The 24,335-nt window shown below is 41.6% G+C and overlaps 1 protein-coding gene across 5 annotated transcripts in view; it reads left to right on the top strand.

Annotated features, from left to right (window-relative positions):
* LOC126921169 (LIM/homeobox protein Lhx3) overlaps nucleotides 1-24,335 on the top strand; it is an 89,025-nt gene that overhangs the window by 27,996 nt on the left and 36,694 nt on the right. For 4 of the 5 annotated variants that reach the window (XR_007712251.1, XR_007712250.1, XM_050732483.1 and 1 more), the window contains 3 exons: nucleotides 19,494-19,668; nucleotides 22,728-22,930; nucleotides 23,086-23,278. Coding sequence is in view for 3 of the 5 variants with exons in the window: in XM_050732483.1 (XP_050588440.1) it covers nucleotides 19,494-19,668; nucleotides 22,728-22,930; nucleotides 23,086-23,278 (571 nt within the window). In the remaining 2 variants the exon portion in view is untranslated. Of the gene's footprint in view, nucleotides 1-16,971; nucleotides 18,458-19,493; nucleotides 19,669-22,727; nucleotides 22,931-23,085; nucleotides 23,279-24,335 lie in introns of those variants that run through there. The other variant, XM_050732484.1, reaches the window with a different exon arrangement.

Raw genomic sequence — 24,335 nt, 5'->3', positions numbered from 1 at the left:
GGTTAAAGGGAATGATCTGGATTTCATCCGACTGCGGTATCCCTCGGGAAAACTTGGACGTTCCCTTAATTACTGCATTTTACCGTAGCCGGAATAATTAAGACCAACAGGGGCATCCGGCGAAACGATTATCGTTGGAAGCAGAAAAATTCTGTGATTAAAGTTTATGCATGAGACGCGAGCAAGGGTTTAATTCGATCTTGTTTTCATAGCTTTTCACTGGAACCGAGGAAAGCGAGAATGTTTGACCCTTTCTTCGTGAAACCATTGAGAATCGTAAAGAAGGTTGTTGCGGCGTAAAAAGTGGAACCCCTGGATGGTAAAATTGAAACCTACCGCGACGGAGCAATATTTCTTTGAAAATAATTTCACCGAATTTAATTTCCATGAAAGCATTAACCAATCTTACCTGATAATAATTTAAATAAAAAACCTTAGTAAACTTATGTTTAAAGATATGAATCGAAACTTTCGTGGCGAAAGAACTGGCAATTTTTACCGCAAACGTATCTATTATCTTTTCCATGAATGAACAAATATCTAAAATGGTAAAATTGAAAATTATTACAAATTTTCGAAAGCCAAATTGTTGAAAGTTGAATATTTTGTTTAGTAATGAAATTAAATGTATTCATACGGCAGGGACATTAAATATTTCTTGCTGCGTTTTCAGAAATCAACGTTTTCTGGAAAAATGTAGGAAATTTAAAGTTAAATGACACGAATGAGAACACAACGAAAAGTTACTTACATAGAATTTAGAGCATTGCCATTTTGCAATTGCTGTACCAATTTACGATCTTCTAGATAATCTTTCAGAGCGAATTTAAATTAATTTGAAGTAAGATTACTACTTCGTTACGCTTCGAAGATTCTCGAAAATATACGCAAACATCGCGTTAAACCACAAACCGAACAATCGCTACTCTCTGCTCGGTCATTCGAAATCGCTTCATTTAGCGAAGGTTAAACGAACAATGCGAAACGATCATTCGAATCACCTGCCGTCGATCCGTGTCCGCAACCTGTTCGATAGATTTATCAAGCGTTATCGATCGAGAGACATCAATGGACACAATTATCCTGTCACGTGCCGATTCAAGTGCGTGCATCCGAGGAGAGCCAGAGGGGACTTTGGAAAAAGGTAGAGATAAAGCAGGTCCTTTGGTCCTTTGAAGGATCCGACGTTGATAAATGTCACGCACGTGACACGAGTCATACCATTCGCTCGTCACCAACCTATGGACATTTATGTATTTTTGATGGAGACTTCAACGCGTGGACCATGTTTCTTTTTCGTAAATCGGAATTTTATCATTATCCTAACAGATAGTTCGGTTCGAGCATTTTTCGAATTTATGAAACACGTGGCTACGAAATGATTTTTGGTAAATATTTTGCGAATCGATCAAATTCGAAGTGACAACACTTTTTGTGAACTGTCGATTCAAAATTTAGTTGAAAGTAGCGCGTGGAATTTTCTTTCTACGATTATTCCGAGGAATATCGTGTATGTGTACGTGTATATATGTACTCGCATAAATCATCCGCAAAATGATCCAAGCAATTTAAAAATATCTTAATCGTGCGATATTTGCAGTTTACAAATACGATTAAGGATTAAATATTACGAACAACTGTTTTCATTCGGCCAAAATTTACGGGCCAATAAAAGAAGATTTTATCAAGTTCTGTATAACTTCACGCGTGTCGCATACGTGACTTCGATTCGAATCAGTGGATAATGACGCAAACAAATCGAACAAATTGCTTCTATCCAATCATCACGAAATATATATGTGTATACGCTGGTTAAATAAAATTTGCAACGGTAATCTTCATTTCGACACATGGCTTTGAATAAAAATAACGCAAAAGTCGATCGTATTTCAGATTTTAAAATGAAATGATATACTTAATTAGCTAATTTGTATAATACTCTCGCAGCGAATAATAGCCAATATCGTATCATTTCGATCGTAACGCGATATTGAAGATAAATACGCTCGCAAGAAGCATCGGGCATACGTGTATATCGAATTGCAAATAAGTTTTATTAAACTTATCGATCACAATATAGCACGCCGTCTTATTTTCAGTTTACGTGTTTTAAACGATTGAAATTACTTTCAGAGAATTACGCGTGTACGTATATACGATGAAAGTGCGAATAAAAGTGAAATTATAAAATAAACGCTACAGATACCTATAGATAAACGCCACTTTCCTTCGCGTTTCATATGCGTTCGGTTTAAGATTCGATCAGCAATCGACGCCCATCGATACCCGTCGATCGTTAAATCGTCCCTCTTAAATTTAAACAACTCCTTGTTGCTTTGCAACAAATAACGAAAACGCAGCTAATGTCAACGCTCGTAAACCGGGAACGTATCCTCGGAATGCACAGCCAAGGCGATCCATCCGGTAGTACGTAGATGGGCCAAGTCCCGTGCCTCCCTGATTTCCCGGGGGATTCGCCGCCGTTTCGTTTCCAGAGTTCTACACCCTCGAACGGAGCGGAGCCTCTTCCCATACGTACTCCCTCTCCCATGGAAACCGTGAAACTCGCTGTTGCACAACCCTGATGATTACCGTGGCATGTGATTGCGCTACGCCGCGTAACTTTGTCATAGAAAAATCTCACTCCTGCCATTCCATGCACTAACGTCGTGGAAAACTGGAAATCTTGGAAAACTACGATCCCAACTTGTAGGATTGCAGCGTTTCGTTCCGCGTACTGATCAACATATGCTAAATTTTACTTGTTAATTATCGATTAAACACAGAGGTATTATATCGTTTATCTTTTTAGTAATAATAATATTTATTGCAATTCCAGCGCCTAGTAGGATATAGAATTGGTTTACAAACATCACGATCATACCGCACACTGTAAATTCTTTTAATGTTGTCGCGATAACAAATTTTTCACGGGGGAAATTATTTCCTCGTCGATCGGTTGTTTTAAATTATCGACGAACCTCTCTCTGTTCAATTCCAATCTTTCCAAACTTCCGTACAATTCCTCGATACGTTATATCCACGATGTCTTGCCAAGAACTCTGTCTTTACCATAGAATCCTTCAACGTTGGTTAACTTGTCCGATCTTCGAACGCGCCGTAGCTCTCGTTGCTTAAAGCTAAACGAAAATCCAGGTCGAGCGTAGCTTAGCGTATCGATCTTCGATAATTCCCACAGTTCGCGCGGGCGGTGTTTAATCCATTTACAAGAGTTGTTATCCTTCTGTCATCCGATAATCCACGTTCGATGGATTGACACACGTTCGGCGAGCGAACTCAAGACCGCCTAACTTTTTCTCACAGAGGGATCGGAATCCTGGAATCTTCTTCGGAAAATTTTCATCGACGTGGCCGCGCGATTTTCGAACCTCGGAACAAAATTTTATCAAAGATCCATCGTCGTTGCAGTTTTTTTATCCCCGCTGGAAATTGTCAGAACAATCGTCACGTTAGCTCGAAAATCCGAGAAAATTAAGCACACGATACGCATATGATACAAGTACATGAAATGGAAAGTATGTGGGTGTATGAAAACAACTCTTAACCCCTTAACCTACGGGCATAGCCCGTAGTACGTACTACACGAGTCGCGCGAATGGCTCGAAGGCTGCGCGAGCTTGTTTACGTTTTCGGCCCAAAATTCTCGAACGTAAATCGTAGGTTAAGGGGTTAAGGGTTGAACGCGTTAATCTGGACGCTGAAACCGCCCTGATCTAAACCTATAAATCGTACAAAGTATACTATCAGCGTCGTTGCGCAGCGCGGAGCTCCATCGTGTGCACGATCGATGGAATTAAAAATTCTCATGGTATCCTGCTACGGGGCATCGATATTTTTTTCGATCTTCACCGTGAGAAGGCAAATCGCCAAAACTCCCTACGGTGCCCATGGGTGCCATCGTATAACGTGTCAAGTGTGCAATAAGAACAGCCATGAACAACGACCGTGAACACAATAGCAGGTCGTAACACTTGCACGCTGCCCCATAAGTGGATCCACGTATTCTCGCTGTCTCTTTCTCTCGTCTTCTATTCCCAAGCTAGTATATCTCCCTCTCTCCAACGATATTTCTCTGTGAGACTGTCGTTCGTTGTCGACTTCTAGCACGGTAAGCCCTACGGGCGCCTCCTGCAATATGCTAGCGAGTACATCGGATACTCTTGGGTTTGGTGTTTGCAGTGCCGTTCCCATAACTCCCCCGTGAATTCGCTCGGCTTGTTACATCTCCAGGGACACCCTGGTGATATAATGTGAGAATCGAGAACGGAGGCTTGGTCGAAACCAACGGAAACCGACTCCGGTGAAGATTAGTCTTCGAGAGGACGCTTTAGAGATGGTCTGATAAAAGGAAGCCAGGATATTGGAAAACGGCCAACGTTGGAAATTTCTATTTACGATTAAACAGCGTACTCGATAACGAAGGGAACGAAGAGGTAGAAATTGTTACGTAGATTGTTCACTTAGACGGCAGCAATGTAACTTTATGTTAATCTTTTTCCATCTCTTGTAAGTATCGCTGTGTTATTGTATTTTATCGCGATAAAGCTGTATTAATATCAGGCTATACCTTTCAGAAGATAATAAAACTTTGATATCAGAAAGTGAAACGTTAATTACACGCTTATGTATGGAAATAGTATGCAAGTATGAATCCGATATAGTTTATACAGCGAATGTAGTTGATCCCGTTGTTGGTTTACCGATTCGCTAGCGTACGATGGTGCAAATTAAAAATTGGAGCGTTTATTTACCCTTTCTGAATGAACAGTACGAACAGCTGAAACTTCAACTACTTTGATAGTTGTTTCCAAGCAGCTGCTTTCTGGCCAGTCATTGACGTTTCATCAGTTCCGAGCAAATTACAACTTCCGTACAAGATCACCAATTTAAATAAACGTCGATGTACCTTCCATTGGTTTAGGAACCCGTCAAAGAAAACGTCTCGAAATATTTCGAAAGAAATATTCTGAATATTATGTATTACTCCATAACGCGATTATGCAACGATTATGGTATCGTTACGATAATCTTTTTGTGGTCGACGATCATTTTAAAGACAATAATAAATTAACGCGACTTGTATCGATGATTTATCGACGACTAATCTTCTTATGGAATAGTCAAACTGAAATTACCTAAAAAAAAAAAAAAAAAAAAACACAGCAATAGCATATTTTACTATTTATCGCATGTATATAGAGCTAAATATATTTATCATTTATATAAACAACACTGTTCGCATTGACGTCGCAAGTCTTTCTATCCATTGAATTAGGAATTCAGTAATCCAAAAACAAACGATTTGTTAAACAGCGCGATGATTGCACGAGTCGAGTTAATCGGAAATGACAGTCTTAGCGTTAAATAATGGCGTTTAAAAGTTAATTTATGTTACAAGCTGAATTTTTATTACGAAGCTAAACAAATGTCCGCATATTATCGAGCGATATATACGACTATTTAATTTCTAACGCGAATTTAAGCAGTCGTGAATTGCCTGTATTTCACGAAACTTGGCACGTGTCGATAGACAGATGGTGAAGCCTTTCGCTGTTCTCCCTTTCCTTACAATTAGTATCCTTCGTGCTTCCCGTCAGAAGTAGTTGAACGACGCGACGCCACGCAACGTTCCGAATGATTCCACAAGTCAATGAATTGCGCAAGTATCTTGTTACTTCGTTCGACACCGTTGGCTTCTAGGATCTCGTACTACTACACGTAGCGTATCGGTTGCACTTCCCTTAACCCTTTCACCGCGAAAAGTCAATGGTTCGTTATCGAGTTCTAACGTATTTAAGGGAGAAGACGTGTTAAAGAGTGTAAATATTATACGAAAGTCGTATCTATCGAATACCGATACTTTTCGGATAAGAAGATATTTTTCTATTTTTATATAACTAATTTCTATTCTTATATATTTTATATAAATATTTCCTCGTTATGGTTATACTAAATAAGAGGAACGATGGGAATAATAGGAACAATATTAATTATACGACACCACTTATCGGAAACTATCGATCTTGATAATTGATATAATAATAACTACAATGTACAAACAACTAAGCAATCGTTTTAATGGAAAATGATGAATGGCAATTTCGTTGATTGATACCTGTGTGTCAATAACAAGAAGCAAAATGATTATACAGTCGTAAAAATGGTTGAAATTTCCCTGGGTAATTCGGAATATCAAAATAAAAACAACTTACCACGATGTAGACAGTCTGTTCGCTTTATTAGATTCAAAGGCGCGATCTTTTGAAAAGTACATGGATAATAAAGTTAGACAATTTTGTAACTATGTATGTAACTATATATATATATATACACATATTGGATTAAATGAAATAATTTAACGCGAGTTCAAGAATTTAAAGATAGCTATTTAAACGCGATTTTGTATCGTTAGTTAGCAAAAATGGTTTTAACGCTAAACTTACTTATAAAAAGCCGGAAACGTGACTTATCATGTTTCTCGCGAATGATTTTTAAATACAAAAACGGTCAAGAACTGAAATTACCGGTTTGTTGTTCTTTCGATGATCGTGTCAGCGTGGCGAAAGAATTTGATCGAAAACGTGTTCCAGAGGGGTGCTTTCGACGCAACCACCCCCTTAATACGCGGCCTCAAAGGAACAGCCCAGAATAGGTTTTCATTAGAAACCCTCCTACTAAAAATCGTAACGCGAACGAGTAAAAGAAAATATAGAGCAACGGCAGCTGTGCTCGCCGAAGCAAACGAAAAAAATATTAATAACGCGGTCTCTGCGTCGTCCACCTAGCGGCCCTTTGATTTCCGGCGACTCGACCTTTCCCGGAAATAATATCTGTGTTTAAAAACCCGTAACGTTGCGCTTTGTATGAAAATCACGGTACCGGATTGTTTGTCGATCTCGGAAAGAAAAATGGAAGCAGTCTGACGTCAAAGACATCTGTATTTCCTTTCCGGTTCCGTTATTGCGTGACTATATTTAATTATAAAACTGCAGATGATGTAACAAAAATTCCACTTCAAATTGCACGATATTTTCTTACTAACGTTTAGACGCTACGAATTGCCTAACGAGGCAACGTGAGAAATTGCCCAGTGAGAAATTATTTATTTATTAATTATTTCTTCGAGTGATAAAACCGCTTACTGCGTTTATTTCAATATCTCGATCCGCGCAGTTTATCGGTATCGCAAAAGTGGAAACAATCGTAGAGAATCAATTTAGAGTTCGTCTCTTCTAAACAAGCGTGTAACGAGAAGCTAGTTTTACCCAGTCGACCGATAGTAGATTAAAATCATCTTCCCTCCTCGACCAGAGACGTATATCGTCCCCTTAACACCCCTATCCCGGTAGTTTTGCTTTAGTTCGCTTGACCCTACTTGTCCCATCAGGGTCTGCCGTCACACGTCCCTCCCTACGAGACGCTTCTGTGTCTCTCTTCTATTTCTCGTCGAATTTTTATTTCCCGTCCCTGTCTATCGTCTTTTGTTCCTTTGTTCCGCATTCTCGTTTGCTTTCGCGGCTGTAAACTTTCTCTCGTTTAGCTTCGTCGTTGCTCGTAGCTGCGTACCTTTTGCGTTACTCGTTTTGTCTCTGAATTTCTTTCGCTATCCACACCATCCTCCTTTCACCCTTTAGACTCATCTTTTTCATCGATTTCGCATCATCGTACGTAAATCGTGAAATTGCGTTGCGTTCTATTTTCCACAATTTTTCGTATACGAGTTTTGCGTCACTTTTAATCGAATTTGCTTTTTCTAAGGAAACCGTTCCAGGACCTTTTACGTTAATTGTTTGCGCACTGGATAAAGCGAGATGTAGCAACTAACAAAGTACCTGCGACGATAGGTACACGTGACCGCGCATCTTTTTCAGTTCTCCAGATCACAGGGGCTGGACGGAGATCCAGTCGTCCATCTAGAAACGAGGTGGCGCGTATGCACGAGAGCTTTCGTGTCGTTTGGAAAGAGGCAACCCTTACTCGGTCCCCTCGCGCGTGCGGTTAATACGGAAGAATGCGAAAGCGACCCGACTGTGACAGGGAGCGGTGCGAAGAGTCCACGCAATTTCCTTAATGTACTCGCTAAATGTTCTAACCCCCCTGATACATGTACCAGCCGGCGCGGAGCGCCGTTACGTGGCTACATACTGTATCCTATATGACGTGTGTGCGTGTAACGCGAACACCCTTCGAGACAAGGGTGTGCGGTCACACGTGGAACGCTCGAAGCAAGTAGGCTAAGAGGGCACGAGTGGGTGACGTGATAGAAACGATTATCGATTACGGAGAATACGCGACAGCTATCGCGAGGATTACGACCTTGGTCATCCATTTCCGATACGTTTGCAGCGAAGATATCTCGCTTTGGGGGAAAATTTTAACGCGAATGTTGCGTTGATGCGCGAGTGTAGCAGGTAGGCAGGCAGATGAAATACAGCGAACTGTAGATGATATTGGGATATAGCGTTCGACCGCGTAGATGGAAGAGCGAGGAAAAATGACGGTACAGGCGTTATCTTTTAAACCTTAGCGTCAAGTTTAAGTCTGCGACGCGTGTAAATACGAAAATGGATCGTTGATGCATCAATCTGGCGTATCGTGTACGTGTCTAGCTAGCTAATATAATTGCTTTGACGTTATTGAAAATACGAAACGTACGTACTCGAAAGATTCCTTTATAATTCTGCTTATTTCCTCAAAAATGTAAGTATGCTTTTAGGAACAAATATAACAAACGTATATATTATTATTTGGTAAGCAATGATAAACAACAACATATAAATATCATAAAGTGTAAAGTAACGAGTAGCAGCAAAATAAATTAACTTAATCGAATACACATATGAGAAAACATTTACAAATTTGGTACATTTTCTTCGCACATTTATTTATACACGTAAATAACTTTTGTGCGTTTACCTCGATATTCCTTTACGTTTATCGTCGAAGCAACGAACATTAATCACGTGCAGTTACATTTTGATCGGTGACTGTTCCGTCATGGGTCATTCTCGACCGAGGCAGCTTCTAGGATAGAAAGAATACTCGGATAAAATGGTTAATGGGGTAGCTAATGTCCCCATATGCCTAAGCCAACGCGTAGATATGCAGGACACGCAATGGGCGGTGCGCATAAATAATTTAAGCATAGGACCATCATCCATCCTCGTGGAGAAGCCCATTTGGCACACTTACTTGCGTGGCGCCTGTTTCAGCCATGCGTAGCTATCTACATTCTGCGTTCGTCCGATAATTTAACGAACAATCTTCTTTGATCGCTGTTTAATCCGTTGTTCCTAACAATAAGCCACGTTCGCCGAAATTAGAAGATCGTCAACCTTGTTTAGGCGACGCTTTACGCGTATATCGAATTATTATTCAAATATGAATAAACCTATATCGAACCTATATCGAAAATTTATAACTTTAGCTACGAAACGATCGCGTAGACGCTGCAAAATAAATTTTATAACGTAATTTGCAACTTAACTTTAAAAACGAGTGCACCGATACGATTTTATTACCAACGAGCGACAGACTGGATGTTTCTTCGCTATTTAAGTTCACGCTTGCTTTTTAATTACGTTGCTTTTGTATCGTTTCTTTCGAATAATTCGTCAAAGTCTAACAATGAGATCATTCGTACGAAAAATCGCCATAAATGTAATACTTGCGTGGAGACCGAATCGATATCATTTGTCAATCTCGTAATCATCGATAAAGCCTGTTAAAGTGACTCGCGTTTTTCTCCAGAGGTTCACCCCACGTAAAGAAGGGAAGAAGAGGACCGTGGGCTTTTTATCGAGGGTTCTCCGAGGCACGATGAACCATTCGCATATTAGCCGGCCCCGCGGACACATTGTGCACATTTTATACGTGTTTGCACAATTCCCGATGATTTTTCGTCATGCGGACCAACTGTTTGCCAGGCCAGGATCGGCCAGAAGGGTAGAAAACGAATTCGACGGCTCGGTTGCCGTTTTATCGGTCGGAAGATATTGGATTTATTAATGTCGTTGGTTAGGCACGTTGGATTTATTTTATTGCCAGCCACGATCGCTCCCTTCCTCTGTCGATACTTATCTCAACGATACTTGATCCGTGCCACAATTTTTCCCTTTTCTCCTTTCCTGTCGCGTACGAAGATACAAGTGTATAGGTATGTTTCTTTGCAAATTGCGTAGCATGGAATGGGAAATTCGTAGAGCATTTCCCGTAAGAGTCGGTTACCACTTTGCTTAATCTCCTTGAAACAGTAAATTATCGCTTTCGCGTAAGTATATCGGTTTCGTCCAAAAAAGAACTTACAGCGAAGGGAAATAGAATTATATCTGTAAGAAATCGTAAACTTGCTTAGTTAAATTACACACCTACATACGACGAACAAACATCCAGATAATTCGGATTATTTACAGAAAATTATAATTGTTAATTGAAAGCAATATTTCATCTAATAAGCGTCGCTAAAGCTGTAAAATCATGCTCGAGAAATATAGCAACGGGAACAATTACGGTAATTACACAGCTTAATTACGAAATTAACTAGTAGGGTGGGGTTCAAACGAGCCACGTCATTCCCTCAAAGTATAGCACGCGATTGTTTATACCAACTGCATTTGTCGCTCGTTATTAAATAACACCTTGAGAAATAATCGAACAACGAATCAAGTAATATAGGCCATTCAGCCAGTGAACTCTATCCGATAACATAGAAAACGTCGTTCCTTCTATTTGGACGTTTCATCTGATCTCCTCTTCTTGGCATCTTGGCACGGTCCGTGAAAATCCTAACAGATGTAAATAAATCGTCGGATTAACTTTTGAAAACGTATCGAAAAATCAAGTTCGCATTCAAGAGGCTAAAGCTGCATATAATCCAACAATCGGAACGAATAAAACAAAGCAATCCTTTTCCACGCGAATTTTCGACCGTGCTCTCTGCACACGCTGTATTACCCCTGCGATTACCAGGCACTAAGCACCCTGTGTCCCGGTTCGATCCGCGGCAAAGTCACGAGTCCGTGGTGCACGCGGTATGGTCGTCGATCTCCGGGGATCGCGTTACTTTTGATTATCCGTCTGGCTGGGAGAAAGGGAAAACGGACTTGAAAGGTTCAGAGAGAACGAGCACGGACCGGTGCACGCAAATGCGCGGGCGTATGTCGTTTAAGCCCATTTAACCGTACAAACGTTTGAGAGATCTCGGCCGGTGCCGAGGAGACAATGAGAGGGAGCTGTCGTCGGCCTTTGTGAGCGGCTTTTCATAGGAGGGGCAGGGTTGTGCACGAGGATTGCACGGAGCCGAATTCGAAATGACGAGGTAGCTGGAGGGGTTGGTCGGTGAGTCGAGGTCGCGGGTAGAAGCGACGAAGAAGGGGTTGTGTCGGCGAAACGGTGGTTACACCGCCGCGACGGCACACCCACGCAGGCGCCCCTTCACCCAAGCCTCTCTTTCTCTCCCCCTTTCTCTTCCCTCGTTCTCTTCGTCCTTCCTTTTCCATCTCTTTCATCCTCGTCTCGTCCCTCTGCTTGTTTACCGCCGCGTCGACACGGTACCGATAACTACGCGCTACATCCTTGCTCCTCTCTCTCTCCGTTTCCGCATAAGCCTTTTCCATCCTCTTTCAACCGGCTGATTCTCTTTTGTCCCCGCTTTTTCCAGTCGTCTGCTACTCCGGTATACTCGTATTCTCTTTTCGTATCCGCGCTCTCTCGTCTCAGCCCGATTTTTCCCGTTCTTCTCTGTCCCAGCCGACGCTTCTGCACGTCCGTGACACAATGGCACATCTGGTGTTAACTTCTGCTTTTTGGTCGCGGCGCTTGTCGAGAGAAATCGTCTCGCTTGTCCTCGTCCCGCCCGGATGGCGAACATCTCCGCCGATCCTACGCTCGGCTTTTTCGTTTCCAAACGAAACTCTTCCTCCTCTTTCCTTCTCGTAGCCGCGTGGAATCGCGACGACCGTTTGTTTCGTTCGTTCTGCTCGCTGTAGCTGCGTGAATACGACGGCCAATTTTTCCGCCACACCACGCCAAACTGGTCCAACCAAGAACCACGGTTTGTTATTATCTTTTCTCGGTGTTTGCGACTTAACCCGTTCCCGAACCAGGCTTTCGCCCTTTCTCGGGGGCCGAGATGAATAACGCGACTTCGAAATGGCTGAATTTCGAATTAGAGTCTGTCTGCTTTTATTTAATCGTTCCTTTTCGTCCCTTTCAACGACTTTTTGCTATGCGCAAACCTCTATGGGAGATCTGTACGTTTCAAAGCTAATACGCGATAACGAAACTAAGCTTTGTGATCCTCGGATCTTATGGGGCTACCTATTTTTAGTTACTCGATAAGCTCTTTATTTTGATTAGGTTGTCCGAAAAGCGTCTTTCTTTTACAGACGCGTCTTTTCAACGATGCATCTTTATACAAACGTGAAACCTAATCTGTCGAACGTTGTGATCTTCATTTTGATAGAAAAAATTAATCATACGTAATTCGATAAAATAATATAAAACGGAAAATGTGCATCTATTATTTGCTTATAAAACGAAAGAAACTTTTCCAAGTTTCTAAGACTAATAGATCTACCGTTTAATTTTTTAATTAGACGTCGGATTAAGAAGAGCCTCGCAAACTGACGGCGATATTTTATCGATAAATACATACCTACACAGTTATAGTATCTACGGTATGCAATTATTGGCACGTTTCTTAATTATTTAGCAGATAATTTATTCGTCATCGATTTAATATAATTTGCTAAATTTCACGTATCGTTATACCTGCTGCAAGTCGATCGAATCGTCGGAATATTTACGAACGGTAGGGTAAACGTGAATATTCTTTACGCTAATGTTACGTGTATACGTTTTTAACGCCTAATTGGTATTCATTCGCGATTCAGCAAGCGTTAAGGATCAATTGGACGAGGCGCGCTACCTCCGGTGCTGTCGTTGAAGCGAGAAGCTCGTCCGCTGAAAAACCATATGCGTAAATGGGGCAAGGGAAGCGAACCGGCCGATATAAATTCAAACGTATTTGCGCGGTAAGGGTGGCGTAATTTATTACCCGTCGATGTAATGGAAACGCCCATAGAGAAGATCTGCTCCGCGCAAATTCGATTATATGCAGTTGTATCTCGCTTGCGATTCCTCTAGCCACGCGGGGAATACAGTTAAATTAAAAAACGCAGGAACCGCGCGAACCTGCATATTTCATCGACGTCGTCTTTTTGCCAGTTGAACCCGCGTCCGTGGAATATTCTGTTGGCGGGGTTCCTCCGAAGAAATACGGCACACCATTAAACGTCATGGTTTCTCCTTCTCCTCTGGCTACTAGAGCAGCAGCAGAGCTACTGCCTACTACAAACGCGTTGCGCGATTCACGATTTTTAGATTTTTATCTACTTCGAATAGGTGCCCGAATAGGCGATATTTCTCGCCTCGTTGTTGGATTAAAAACGAAGCACTTTATAAAGAGATGAAATTGTAGGTGGTAGTTTGGTTCAGCCGTTGATAAATATTAGGACACCTGCTCTTAGTTGCATTTGATCGACCCTAACAAATTTTAATCTGTTTGCAATTTTACGTTATTTAATTCGTACTTGATCCAAGAGAACGAAAAATTATATGTTTTAGGACGATCTGAAATTCAGGAATCTAAGACCTTCGAGTATATCGAATACTGTGTCACTTATAAGTAAAACATGATTCAAAATGGAAGAACTCGATATGAACCATGTGAAAATCTTCGGCAACTTTCAATTCCATTTTCCCTGGGAACCAACAAAAAGGTTGTATCTCCAAAACCAATCACGATGCCAGCATCCTGGAAACATTCTATGATATATCTTCCAAATACCTGAATGCGCTCGCGTTGGTGCCTCCGTTGGCCCAGAAAAATAAAAATAAAAAAGAAAGAAGGGCAGAGAAAGAGGAAGAAGAGGAAACGTGGCAGCGTGGAGGCTAAAGCAAGAGAAAACAGTCATCATCCCTTCGGGGGATGGAGATACCGGCAGCGCCGATAATCATTCGAATCCGACCCTCGTCTCCCGACCTTTCGCTAGTTTCTGCCAGCGACTCCGACCGATATTTACGAGATCTCTGCTCGCGAAGTAAGCGAAATGAAAAAGAGGAATATGGTCGTTCGTCGGGTCAAGCGTGTACCGCTGCCGCGGGGGTGCGTTCGCAGACTGCTCGCAACCCCCTTTTCTCCCGTCCCACCTCTGACCGGTCGTTAGTCTTGCCACGAGCCAACACGGCAGAAGACTCGTGGACGAACGAAATCTCTCCACCCTTGGATAGGCCGCGATAAACCCTCGTGTTGATGCTTTTTACGGTGACGGACGACTCCTGGAGGCGTGTCGACATGTGCAACGGTACCGACGAAGGGTGGGTTCGCGTGATCGAAGCCCGAGGAGGACGCCCACGGAAATCACGGGGTCGCGCAATCGCAGAGACACCCCCTTATAGCGGATCTTGGCGATGGAAACGCGCGGCCCGTGTCGGATGTATCGCCACAGAATCGTATCGCTGTCGCGACTGATTTCAAAAGATTCCAAAAGTGACTGCGCCTTCCAACGAATTCAATGGCGGGTCTCCAGAGTTTCGATGATTTCTTGAGAGAGACGATCGAGTTTCGTATCGTTGTAAGGAGACAAAATAAGGAGACAGTTGCAAAAAGCTTGCCATGTAGACTTTGACGAGCAACGATATCGGCTATGAAAAGAGGATCGTAGGAAAAATCATCGACGCGTTTACGATCGATCATAATCGGATTCCGCCTATCCGAGCGACCAAAGATGCAAAATTTTCCACCTGACATGGATGGGGTCCGGAGGCAACAGATGGTTCGATACTTTGCATGCACGGCGACCGTCATGCTCATAAAATCATTTATGCGAACGCGACACCTTCTCCGGTCCAGAAACGAATAAAAATGTTCGATACGCGAACGATTTGCCAACCACATGGTACGGCTCGCTTTTTCAGCGGTAAATAACGCTTGTTAGTTACGCGCCATTGCATTTTCTGGCTGGTTTTCAGCGGATCATTACCTATCGCAAAGAATAGCAAGTATTTTACTTTATAACGATGATTGCCTTTTTCATTCTCCTCCTGCGTGATAATTTTCCTAATAAAATCCTTCGTACACGTTCCAAGGTTAAAACATTTCCCGTAAATGTAGGGTAAAGAATGTCGCTGCTTCGCTCGCTCGTCAAAAACTTTTATACGCTTGCAGAAACGCATCGATCAATTGCTTTCGACGACAGACTTTCCAGCCAAACTCTACCGCAAACAGCCTCGTGCTTTTACCGAAATATCTTACACCGTTGCCGACTGATTTTGTCGGTCGGGGTCGAGATATCGCAGCGTACCGCGTTAACTATTGTTCCATGCTAGGATTACCCTGTAAGTATCCGTAACTCCATCGTTATCACGGTCCGAGCGATAAAAGAGCAGGATCTTTATCGCATTCTAACAACGTTAGCCTTGGAAAACCCTACCAAACGGAAATACGATATTCTATGCTCCTTGCGCTGCCGATCGCGACATCGGTAACGTCGTTAACGAGCGCCAAAATGCCACGACAGGATTGGAACGGCACCGGGGAACGTTCTAACGCACGGGGCACAGGATTTTCCATACGAAAAGGCGAAGGGAGCGAGTCTAGGTACAAGGACAAACGGAAGGATATCAGCCATCTGACGCTACCGTGAAAGACAAAGACTCTTATCGAGAGTGTACCGTTTCATGGTGGTGGACTCGTCTATACGTCTACTTGTACACGTTCACGCCGGCCTGTACCCTCGTCGAGTTATTCGTTTCGGTGTAGATAGGCGCGCGCGGGCACGAGCCAGCCAGCCAGCAACGAGAAAAAGAGTACATATAGGTACACGACTGATCTCGACTAAGATTATAAAATGGCGACCCTCACCCCCCGACTCGGCTGTTCTTAATTTCGCTCCAATCCTTTTGTCCCCTCCTACTCAGCCTGCTTTCTCCGCCGTTCCCTTCTCGTCTCCTCCGCGCCCATCTTCTTCTTCTTTTTTCTTCGCTTCTTTTCGCTCGCTCCCTCGCCTACTCCACCTACTTCCTCCTTTGCCTTTCGCAAACGGCACAACTCCCGAGACGATGGCAAAGCAAGTCGCCGAACGGAGGCCAACGAATTCTTTTACGCGACGATTCCGACGAATAGAAACCGTAGCCATCGTTGCGTTGTAACCGTGGAAATGGATTCGCGGATACGACGCCGGATGATCGTCGCGTATAATGCCACCGCATACTTAAACAGAGGGCTGGCTCTTTGTCGTTCCCTCTACCGATTCGCTCGTGTCTCGGCCGTCTTTGATGAATTTCAGCGTTGCACGTTGGCGAATACCGACCTTCCGCGTGTATTTAACCGCGCGGCATTGAAAGATCCGCCTACGATCCAGCTTCAACCAACGAACAAGGAAGAAACGTATTCTTTGTCGTAGTAATCACGCGTCGCGCGTCTTTCAACAGTCGCATAAACTTCTGTCTGTTCCCGAGTCCGTGTCGCTCGAACGATTCTTACCATCGATTCGGTCCAACTGCGAACCACGCTACGCGTATAACTCGTTCGAGAGTAAATCCTCTCTCGAGTCTGTTCCGCGAGTGTGATCGCTCGATACGAAGAGACGCGCTCCTCCTCCGTATTCCTGGTCCGAAGCGATCTTCGAAAAGCGTCAAGTTTACACATGGCCAGGCAAAGATAGATCCCGTGCAGGTTTCTAGAAGCTTCACTGTCGTCCTCGCAGCGCATCATCGCGGTGTCAACGGCGCATCATCGGCACCCAAGCGAGTAGCAAGAAGTTGGAAGAGCGTCGCGTCGCTCCCTCGGAAGACGTTTCGCGGTACGATGATCGCCATATTGGAGGCGGTCGATCTTCTCGCCAATCGGCGACACAGCGTCAGAAGCGTGGGTGCGAGCCACACCCAATAGCTTTCTCCCATGCCCCACCATAAAACCACCACACCCACGAGTGTCACGTGCGCACGAGCAGCTGCAACATCGTTCGAACAGTCGTTCGCGTACTCTCACACCGATCGCGTCGATCGCTCCTTCGCTACTCTCTGTGTCGCGATCCTGTTTCACCGACGTTGCTCGTATCGCCGTTGCAAACGAATTTCCATTATTCTCGTTATCTCCGACAACGACGATGGTTCGATGGACTGATAGGCAGTGCGGATAGTCTATCGCCGTTACCTTGTTCTTGTTCCGCCAACAACGTCGGATATCTGTGCATCGTTCCGAAGGAATGGCATGGCATAAAAATGGTCCGGCCGAATCGACGTTAAACGGTTCGATAAACTCGGACGCTCTTTCTAAGAATGTTTATCGCCAAGAACAAGGTAGAGAGCTTGGAACTGCTTGTTCTTTGGCGAAAGTGAAAGTGAATTAATCGATGGACAGTCGACAAAGACGCGTGCCGCTCGACATTCGACGAGATCATCGAGTTGGAATTAATTGCACCGTGTTGTCTAGAAATGAACGCTTGGCGCGGTGTTGAGTAGAACTTAATACTTTGATATTGCTCGCTATCTACCCAATGCTTCGATCGGAAACGAAGGAATACAAGTAGGTACTTGAACGAAATTAAAAGAAACGGAAGATAAAAATGCGAAGAGAAGGAATAAATGAATATGTAAAAGCGCACGGCGTAAAGAAAGGAGGAATATAAATAGACATAACGAAGAATAGTAAAGGATGATCGCGAGACGGGTGTCCTATTTAGGTGGCGGTAACGTAAATGCGAATGAAATAAATAAATGCCTGGGTGAAACCAGGTAACGTAAGAAAGAAAAGAACATAGATGATAAAAGTTTGCGAACGATCACAGGACAAGCGTCGAGTAAAACTCATCGCGAAGCATCCTTGCGAAGAACGAAGCTTGAAACCTAATTTCGTGCCTACCTGGTCCACGTCGAACCAATGGAACAGAATATTGAATCCAATGAAAATACAATTTCATAAACCAAAGGAACAAATCCTAATAAAACGATATTTATCGTACCGTGAAGTAATTTATCGCGATATCTGAAATATCGGGGTTCGTTAAATATCGTGATCGACGATTGTCAAAATTCTATTGGAAGGAGAAAATAATTGCCGAAACGTTCAAAACGACGAAGGAATAGACTGCGTAAATTCGATCGAAAAACGCAATTATGACTATGATAAGTCTGGAAATGCTGGGCCGTGAGGCTTCACCTCTGGAAGGGATGTATCGGCGCGCTCGTCAAGATGTCTTGACACCGCCACGCGATAGCCCGGAGTCACAAAACGTCCGGCGGAACGGTAGTAGCACCGGAAACGTCGCGAACGTCGCCAGCTTCGACGGCGCTCCTCACCACGAGATGCACCCTCTGGATCAACCGGCCGTGGAACTCGATTTGCCGGCCAATCTTCCTGAAATCCTCTATTGTAAGTGAGGAACGTCGGTTTTTAATCGATCGAGTTCCGTTTCCATGACTCGCGTACCCAGATAAAAGTTTATGTATTGACACGTAATATCGTAGCGGTTAAGTGCCGATGCCGATGTGACTAACAAGTGTATGGAGAAGCGAGGAGACGTTGCCGAAGAATTCAGATATTCGGCGTACTTACGATGGTTCCATACGTGAACCAAAGCAGAGAACCGAGTAATTTGAAATCGTGCAATTGCTTGATCGAGAAATAAGATTCTCGTAGAAGAGAAAAATTAGCGTGTAGTTGAATTTGGAAAGATTCACCGAATCTGGAACTGAACTTTCGATCGTTGTGTTATACGAACCAAGATCGGATGATAGAAATTACGTACATGATTGTAATTCAAAGATTTGTAAAGATTTCATTTGCGTAATACAGAGTTGATTTTAAGATTATGATATAGTTATTACGTATAAATCACAAAGCCCTGCATTATACGACCACAATAGCTCGTTCTTAAAATCATCGTAACAATGATTGTCACGGTATCATCTTCGCGTTAGAGAAGACCATTGCCCGTACAGAAAAACGATATAGATATTGTATGCGTAATTTGTATTATAGTTAAGTTAAATCGTAAATAAAGATATAGTTAAGTTAGTGATAACTTAACTTCGAGTTAAAGTATATAGTCAGTGGTACGTTATTATTTACGAAAACTTATATTATATTGTATGGTGCTGTTTCAATTATGATATTTCAATAACCTGTTTCCTCTTCTTCTCAATATCGCTCTCGTAATATAGCTTGACTAAATCTGAAACTTTAGACTTCTATCTTCTTTCGACTTTAATTTATTACGATTTCAATTCTGAAGCTAATAAATAATCGCAATTTATTTAAAGATCTTGTAGTTAAGATTATATTATAGAACGTATAGTTGAAGTTACAGAATCCAACCTGTACCTGCGAGTTCCAACTCCTCGCGTTTCTGACAGATACTTCTAACGACGTCTTCGAGTATTAAACGATCTTCCGTCGAATGTTACAGCTTCGATACCAAAATGCGGAGGCTGTCAGGAAGCGATTTTGGACAAATACGTTCTGAGAGTTCTGGAAAGGTGTTGGCATGCAAGGTGCCTCACGTGCCGGGATTGTGGTGCAAGATTGACTGATAAATGTTTCGCAAGAAACGGTCATGTCTTTTGCAAGGACGACTTCTTCAAGTAAGTACCAACAATTATTTTTATCACGCTCTACCTGTCGCTCCCACTTTTCTACCAACAGAATTTATATTCAAAGGATCGTCAATTTCGAAATTTTCCAGACTCCCCTGAATTTTATTAAAGCACGCGATCGAAAATTATTTTACACATTTGCAGTAAAACTCGGGATATAATTTATAATCGGTATCTCATTCGTTGATAAAAATACACACAGATACTGGTACTTGGATCAATTTTACCTCCAGTCCCTTATATAGATACGTATACGCGATATAAGAAAATGTTAAAAATATATGTGTGCGTGTTTGTAGCTTATAAGATGCAAATAACCCTATTTTAACACACGGTATAATATATTTTGACCTACATATATTATGTCTGTTCTCGTTGTGACAAACGTTCGATTAATAAAACGTAAGCTAGGTATATTTGTCGAACTAACAAGCGGCCATACATTACCAGCTAGTCGCTACAAACCTGTTTATATGATATATTAACAATGCTGTTAATCTACCAACCTATTTACACGTTTACGACGATCCATAGTATAAATGGTAAAACTAAGCTATAATAATAAAGATTATTTTAAATATTTTTCCTTCCATGTATTTCTTACGTAAAATTTGCCAAAATAAAATAGCAAGATACGCGATACACCTGTATACATATATAGCCGCTAAAAGAATTTTTCGCTATTCTCCAAAGGAAACAGGACGCTTTACCCGTATACCCGTGCACGTATTCTACATTATACGCATGACAAGACTCTCGTTTATTTAACATATTTTACTATTGCGTGTTATAAGCGTGTGAACCATCGGGTGATCTACGTACGGTAAATTATTACGTAATTGTATCGGCGAGCTGTAGTGCAATATTTTTTTAAGATATTATCTAAACAGATAGCGAAAAGGTATAAAACGCTTATCAACTGTTACTTATCGCTTGCAAAAATTGCACCTGCGGAACCGAAAGTCCGCATTATTCTCGGTAGATAGTAAAAAAAAAAATGGATGTACCTGATAGAAAAATGAGAAACAAGTTGGATCAAACGGGCATATATATCCAGCAACCGATATCGATTGTGTCAGAAACGAGTGCCTTTTCTCATCTACCCACACCTTCGCTAGGACGAGACGCCATCTTTCTTCTCCTGCGAGCCAAATCGAAGGAACTTACCCTCTTTCCCCTTCGTTCTACCCTTCTCGGTGGTATTCCACTTTTCCTAGGGTTCAGGAATTTTCAGGAAAACTGGTAAACTCGCTCGTGCATTCAAACGCGTTACGAGCAACGTTCGAGTTTGACGATGCACTTATTCGTTGTACGTAACGTCGATGCAAGCTTTGTGATTAATCTCGAACGTGTACATTATTTTGTCCGAATGTATAGATGTGTTTATGTTGAAGGAGCGTAAAGAAAAGTAAATTTGAAAAAAGTTATAGAACTCGTATCAAAGGGAAACAAAGTAGGAATCTCCGGAAATATTATTAAAAGTATTATTCATTTAATTCTAAAATTTAAATTCTATTTAACTTTGCTCCGTTCTTTCAGTTACTTTTAACTTACTCGCGAATAATTACCAACACGTGTGATATCTCGTTCCGATTTTATGCCAAGGGAATCATTAAGATCCTGTTCTTCCCATGAAATAAATGTTTGCTGAGATAAAAGTAAAATTGAAAGATCAACGTTTTAAGAGCGTAGCAACGTTCATTCGTAGCAGACTTCGACAATCTCCTACTGTTTATATACGTAATTTATTGATCGAATCGACAGACTTTGTCAAAATTGTCAAAAGTATCGTTCTAACAATAAGTACAAAGGTAAATACTCCGTGGATTGCTTTGTCTCCCTTTTGCAGATATAAAAAATGTACGTATCGATATATAAACTGTAACACGACATAAATAATCAATCGTGCTCAAACTACTCTAATTATGTTTCGTTATTTACTTGATATTTCGTGTAATTGCGTTTAACATGGACAAATTCTAATGATAATTCTATTATTCGGAATAACCTGGCGTCTCTATAAACGCGGAGAAGCGTTTCATTAACAGCAAGATTGTTCTATCTTAAGTATTAATACAGCAGCTGATACAGTAGTTTCGTTAATCAACTACTTACGTGCATCGGGCTACTCGTTTAAATTACTTAACTTAATGGCATGCAATGATAAAGGGAAAGGTCTAAACCGGATAGGTCAGGCGATCATAGGGCCCTCGTGACATTTTATAATATCGGTATTTCAGTTTATATCTCGACCGAGAACCTGAATGGACCTGTTGCTTATATATTTCAAATTCAGAATTATCCGCCTGCTCGATGTACTATCGAAGTTTCCCGATTTCCTCACAAAACACGACGCAGGTCTTTTCGTAATTATACAGTGCGGCAAAGAGATGAAAATCGAACATACTGGTACTCGCACGAACAATTTTTTTATTTCCTTCAAACTGACCAATAACGACGTTCACGCGATTATTCGACTATGAAAATTCGTCTCTTTCAACTGCACTTGATTCTGTTCTAATATCCTTTCGACTATCGACTTCCCACGTATTAAAAACGCTGACTTTTCGATCTTAATCTTCATTTTGGAAAGGAAACGCAACATACATCCACGCGCAGCGAAGCCAAAAGAGTAAGGATAATGGTTAAGCGCAAAAGTACCTTTTCGACTTTCCTAGGAAGAACGTTGTTGTTACGCCAAGGGATGATATTTGTGCGGCTGCGTTGTTTGCGTCGCGTCATTGTCGTCGTTCTAAGCAACCCGTATATTTGGTCTCGTGTCATTGATTCGTGGTGACAAAGAAAACTGGGAATCAGATTCCGATTAATAGAACGTCAAAAAACAGTCGATCGTCTTTCTCGCTAATTCAGCCAGGTATGAAATGGTTCCTGACCGTCTCTACATTCGTATTTTTATGAAATATCTTCGAACGGTTATACCTAATATTCCCTGTTTTTTAAGGCGGTGCAACCTTGATCGAACGAGATGTTGCTGCAATTAATACGCGAACGTAATGTGAAAATGTTGTATGTTGTTGGTATGGCAGGCGTTTTGGGACGAAATGCGCGGGCTGCGGCCAAGGATTGGCACCGTCGCAAGTCGTGCGTAGGGCGCAAGAATTGATCTACCATCTAACTTGTTTCTCGTGCGCCCTTTGCTCTCGACAGTTGGACACTGGGGACGAGTTCTACCTCATGGAAGATAGAAAGCTCGTTTGTAAACCTGACTACGAGCAGGCGAAGGCAAAAGGTAACGTATATGTACGTTGTACTTGCTTCCATATATTTTTGTTATTTTACAACCCAGTAATTTTCTTTTATTCTACGATCCTGAGATTGCGCGAACACAGTTACTTTCAGACGTTTAAACGACTTATGTCTATTATCGATTCTTTCGTATCATAGAATTGGCAGACGGAGGAAGTATAGACGGTGACCAACCAAACAAAAGGCCAAGGACCACGATCACAGCGAAGCAGTTGGAAACTTTAAAATTAGCGTACAATACCAGTCCTAAGCCAGCGAGACACGTGCGAGAGCAACTTTCTCAGGATACAGGACTCGACATGCGCGTGGTTCAAGTTTGGTTCCAAAACAGGTACGTATGTACATCGATGTATTTAACAAAATTCAAGTTCAATTCTCTAATAATTAAGTATTCGTTTGAGAATTGACAATTTCCGATTCTGTACAGCAGAATATTTCTTGCGAGTATAAAGAAACATAGGGTATCGTAGTAATTACGACAAAAGCAGAAAGGGAGTGATTCTACGCGAAAAAGTAGAATAAAATTTGTTCATAGATATAAGGTATCGTTTTCGAGAAGATCAATTTTGAATATTCTCCTTCGGTAGTTAAAAGTTCGAAGAATCAAAGATATAAAATATATTAAAAATGCTGCATAATAGATTTATCCGTGCATTAGTAAGGTACATCTTAAAAACTACTTGCCTTATTATAGTCGACGGCTTATTTTGCACAAAGCCTGATAAGAAATCAACTAGTGATATTAATGCTATTTACGAAGGACAGACATAATAGATCCGCCCGATCACGATACAGTTAAGTACACGCGTCCCAGAAGAACGTCGAAGATCAATTTTTTCGAAAACAAAGTCCCATTTGGAAAAATTCTATTCTGTATTTTCGACTTATCCTTTTTTGCGACACACTGTGTAGTATAAGGTATACCTGCTACACGATTATGGCTAATTTTTTAATCGTTTAAATATAGTTTTCTAAAGTCGTAATATTTCTTTAAAAAGATACTTAAATAAAAATGAAACTCAAATTAAAAGAAAATAACGAGGGTAGAGGGACACATAAACTTTCGAGCAATGTTTTGATCTGTACGTAAATTATGAAAATGGTACTTATCCGTATAGTAACTAAGTACGTACATATCGTAGTTTGTAGCTATAATTGAAATGTCGTATTAAGTTGATTTTTATCGCACTTTTAAAAACCGTCTACGACATAAGTGTTTGTAAGTTATTATTAAAATCGCTACTTGAAACTGAAGATTATAAATTATTCGAATAATTGAATTATTTATCGACTTTTCAAAAAACAGCAACATTATTCATAATATATCTATGGCAGACATGGATCGTCAGTTATCGCACTAATCTAAGATTTTTCTTCCAATTCGACTT

The sequence above is a fragment of the Bombus affinis genome, chromosome 10 (genome assembly GCF_024516045.1).
Source record: "Bombus affinis isolate iyBomAffi1 chromosome 10, iyBomAffi1.2, whole genome shotgun sequence".
NCBI lineage: Eukaryota > Metazoa > Arthropoda > Insecta > Hymenoptera > Apidae > Bombus > Bombus affinis.
Note: the sequence above shows the minus strand (reverse complement) of the source record. Positions and strands in the feature narration are given on the sequence as shown.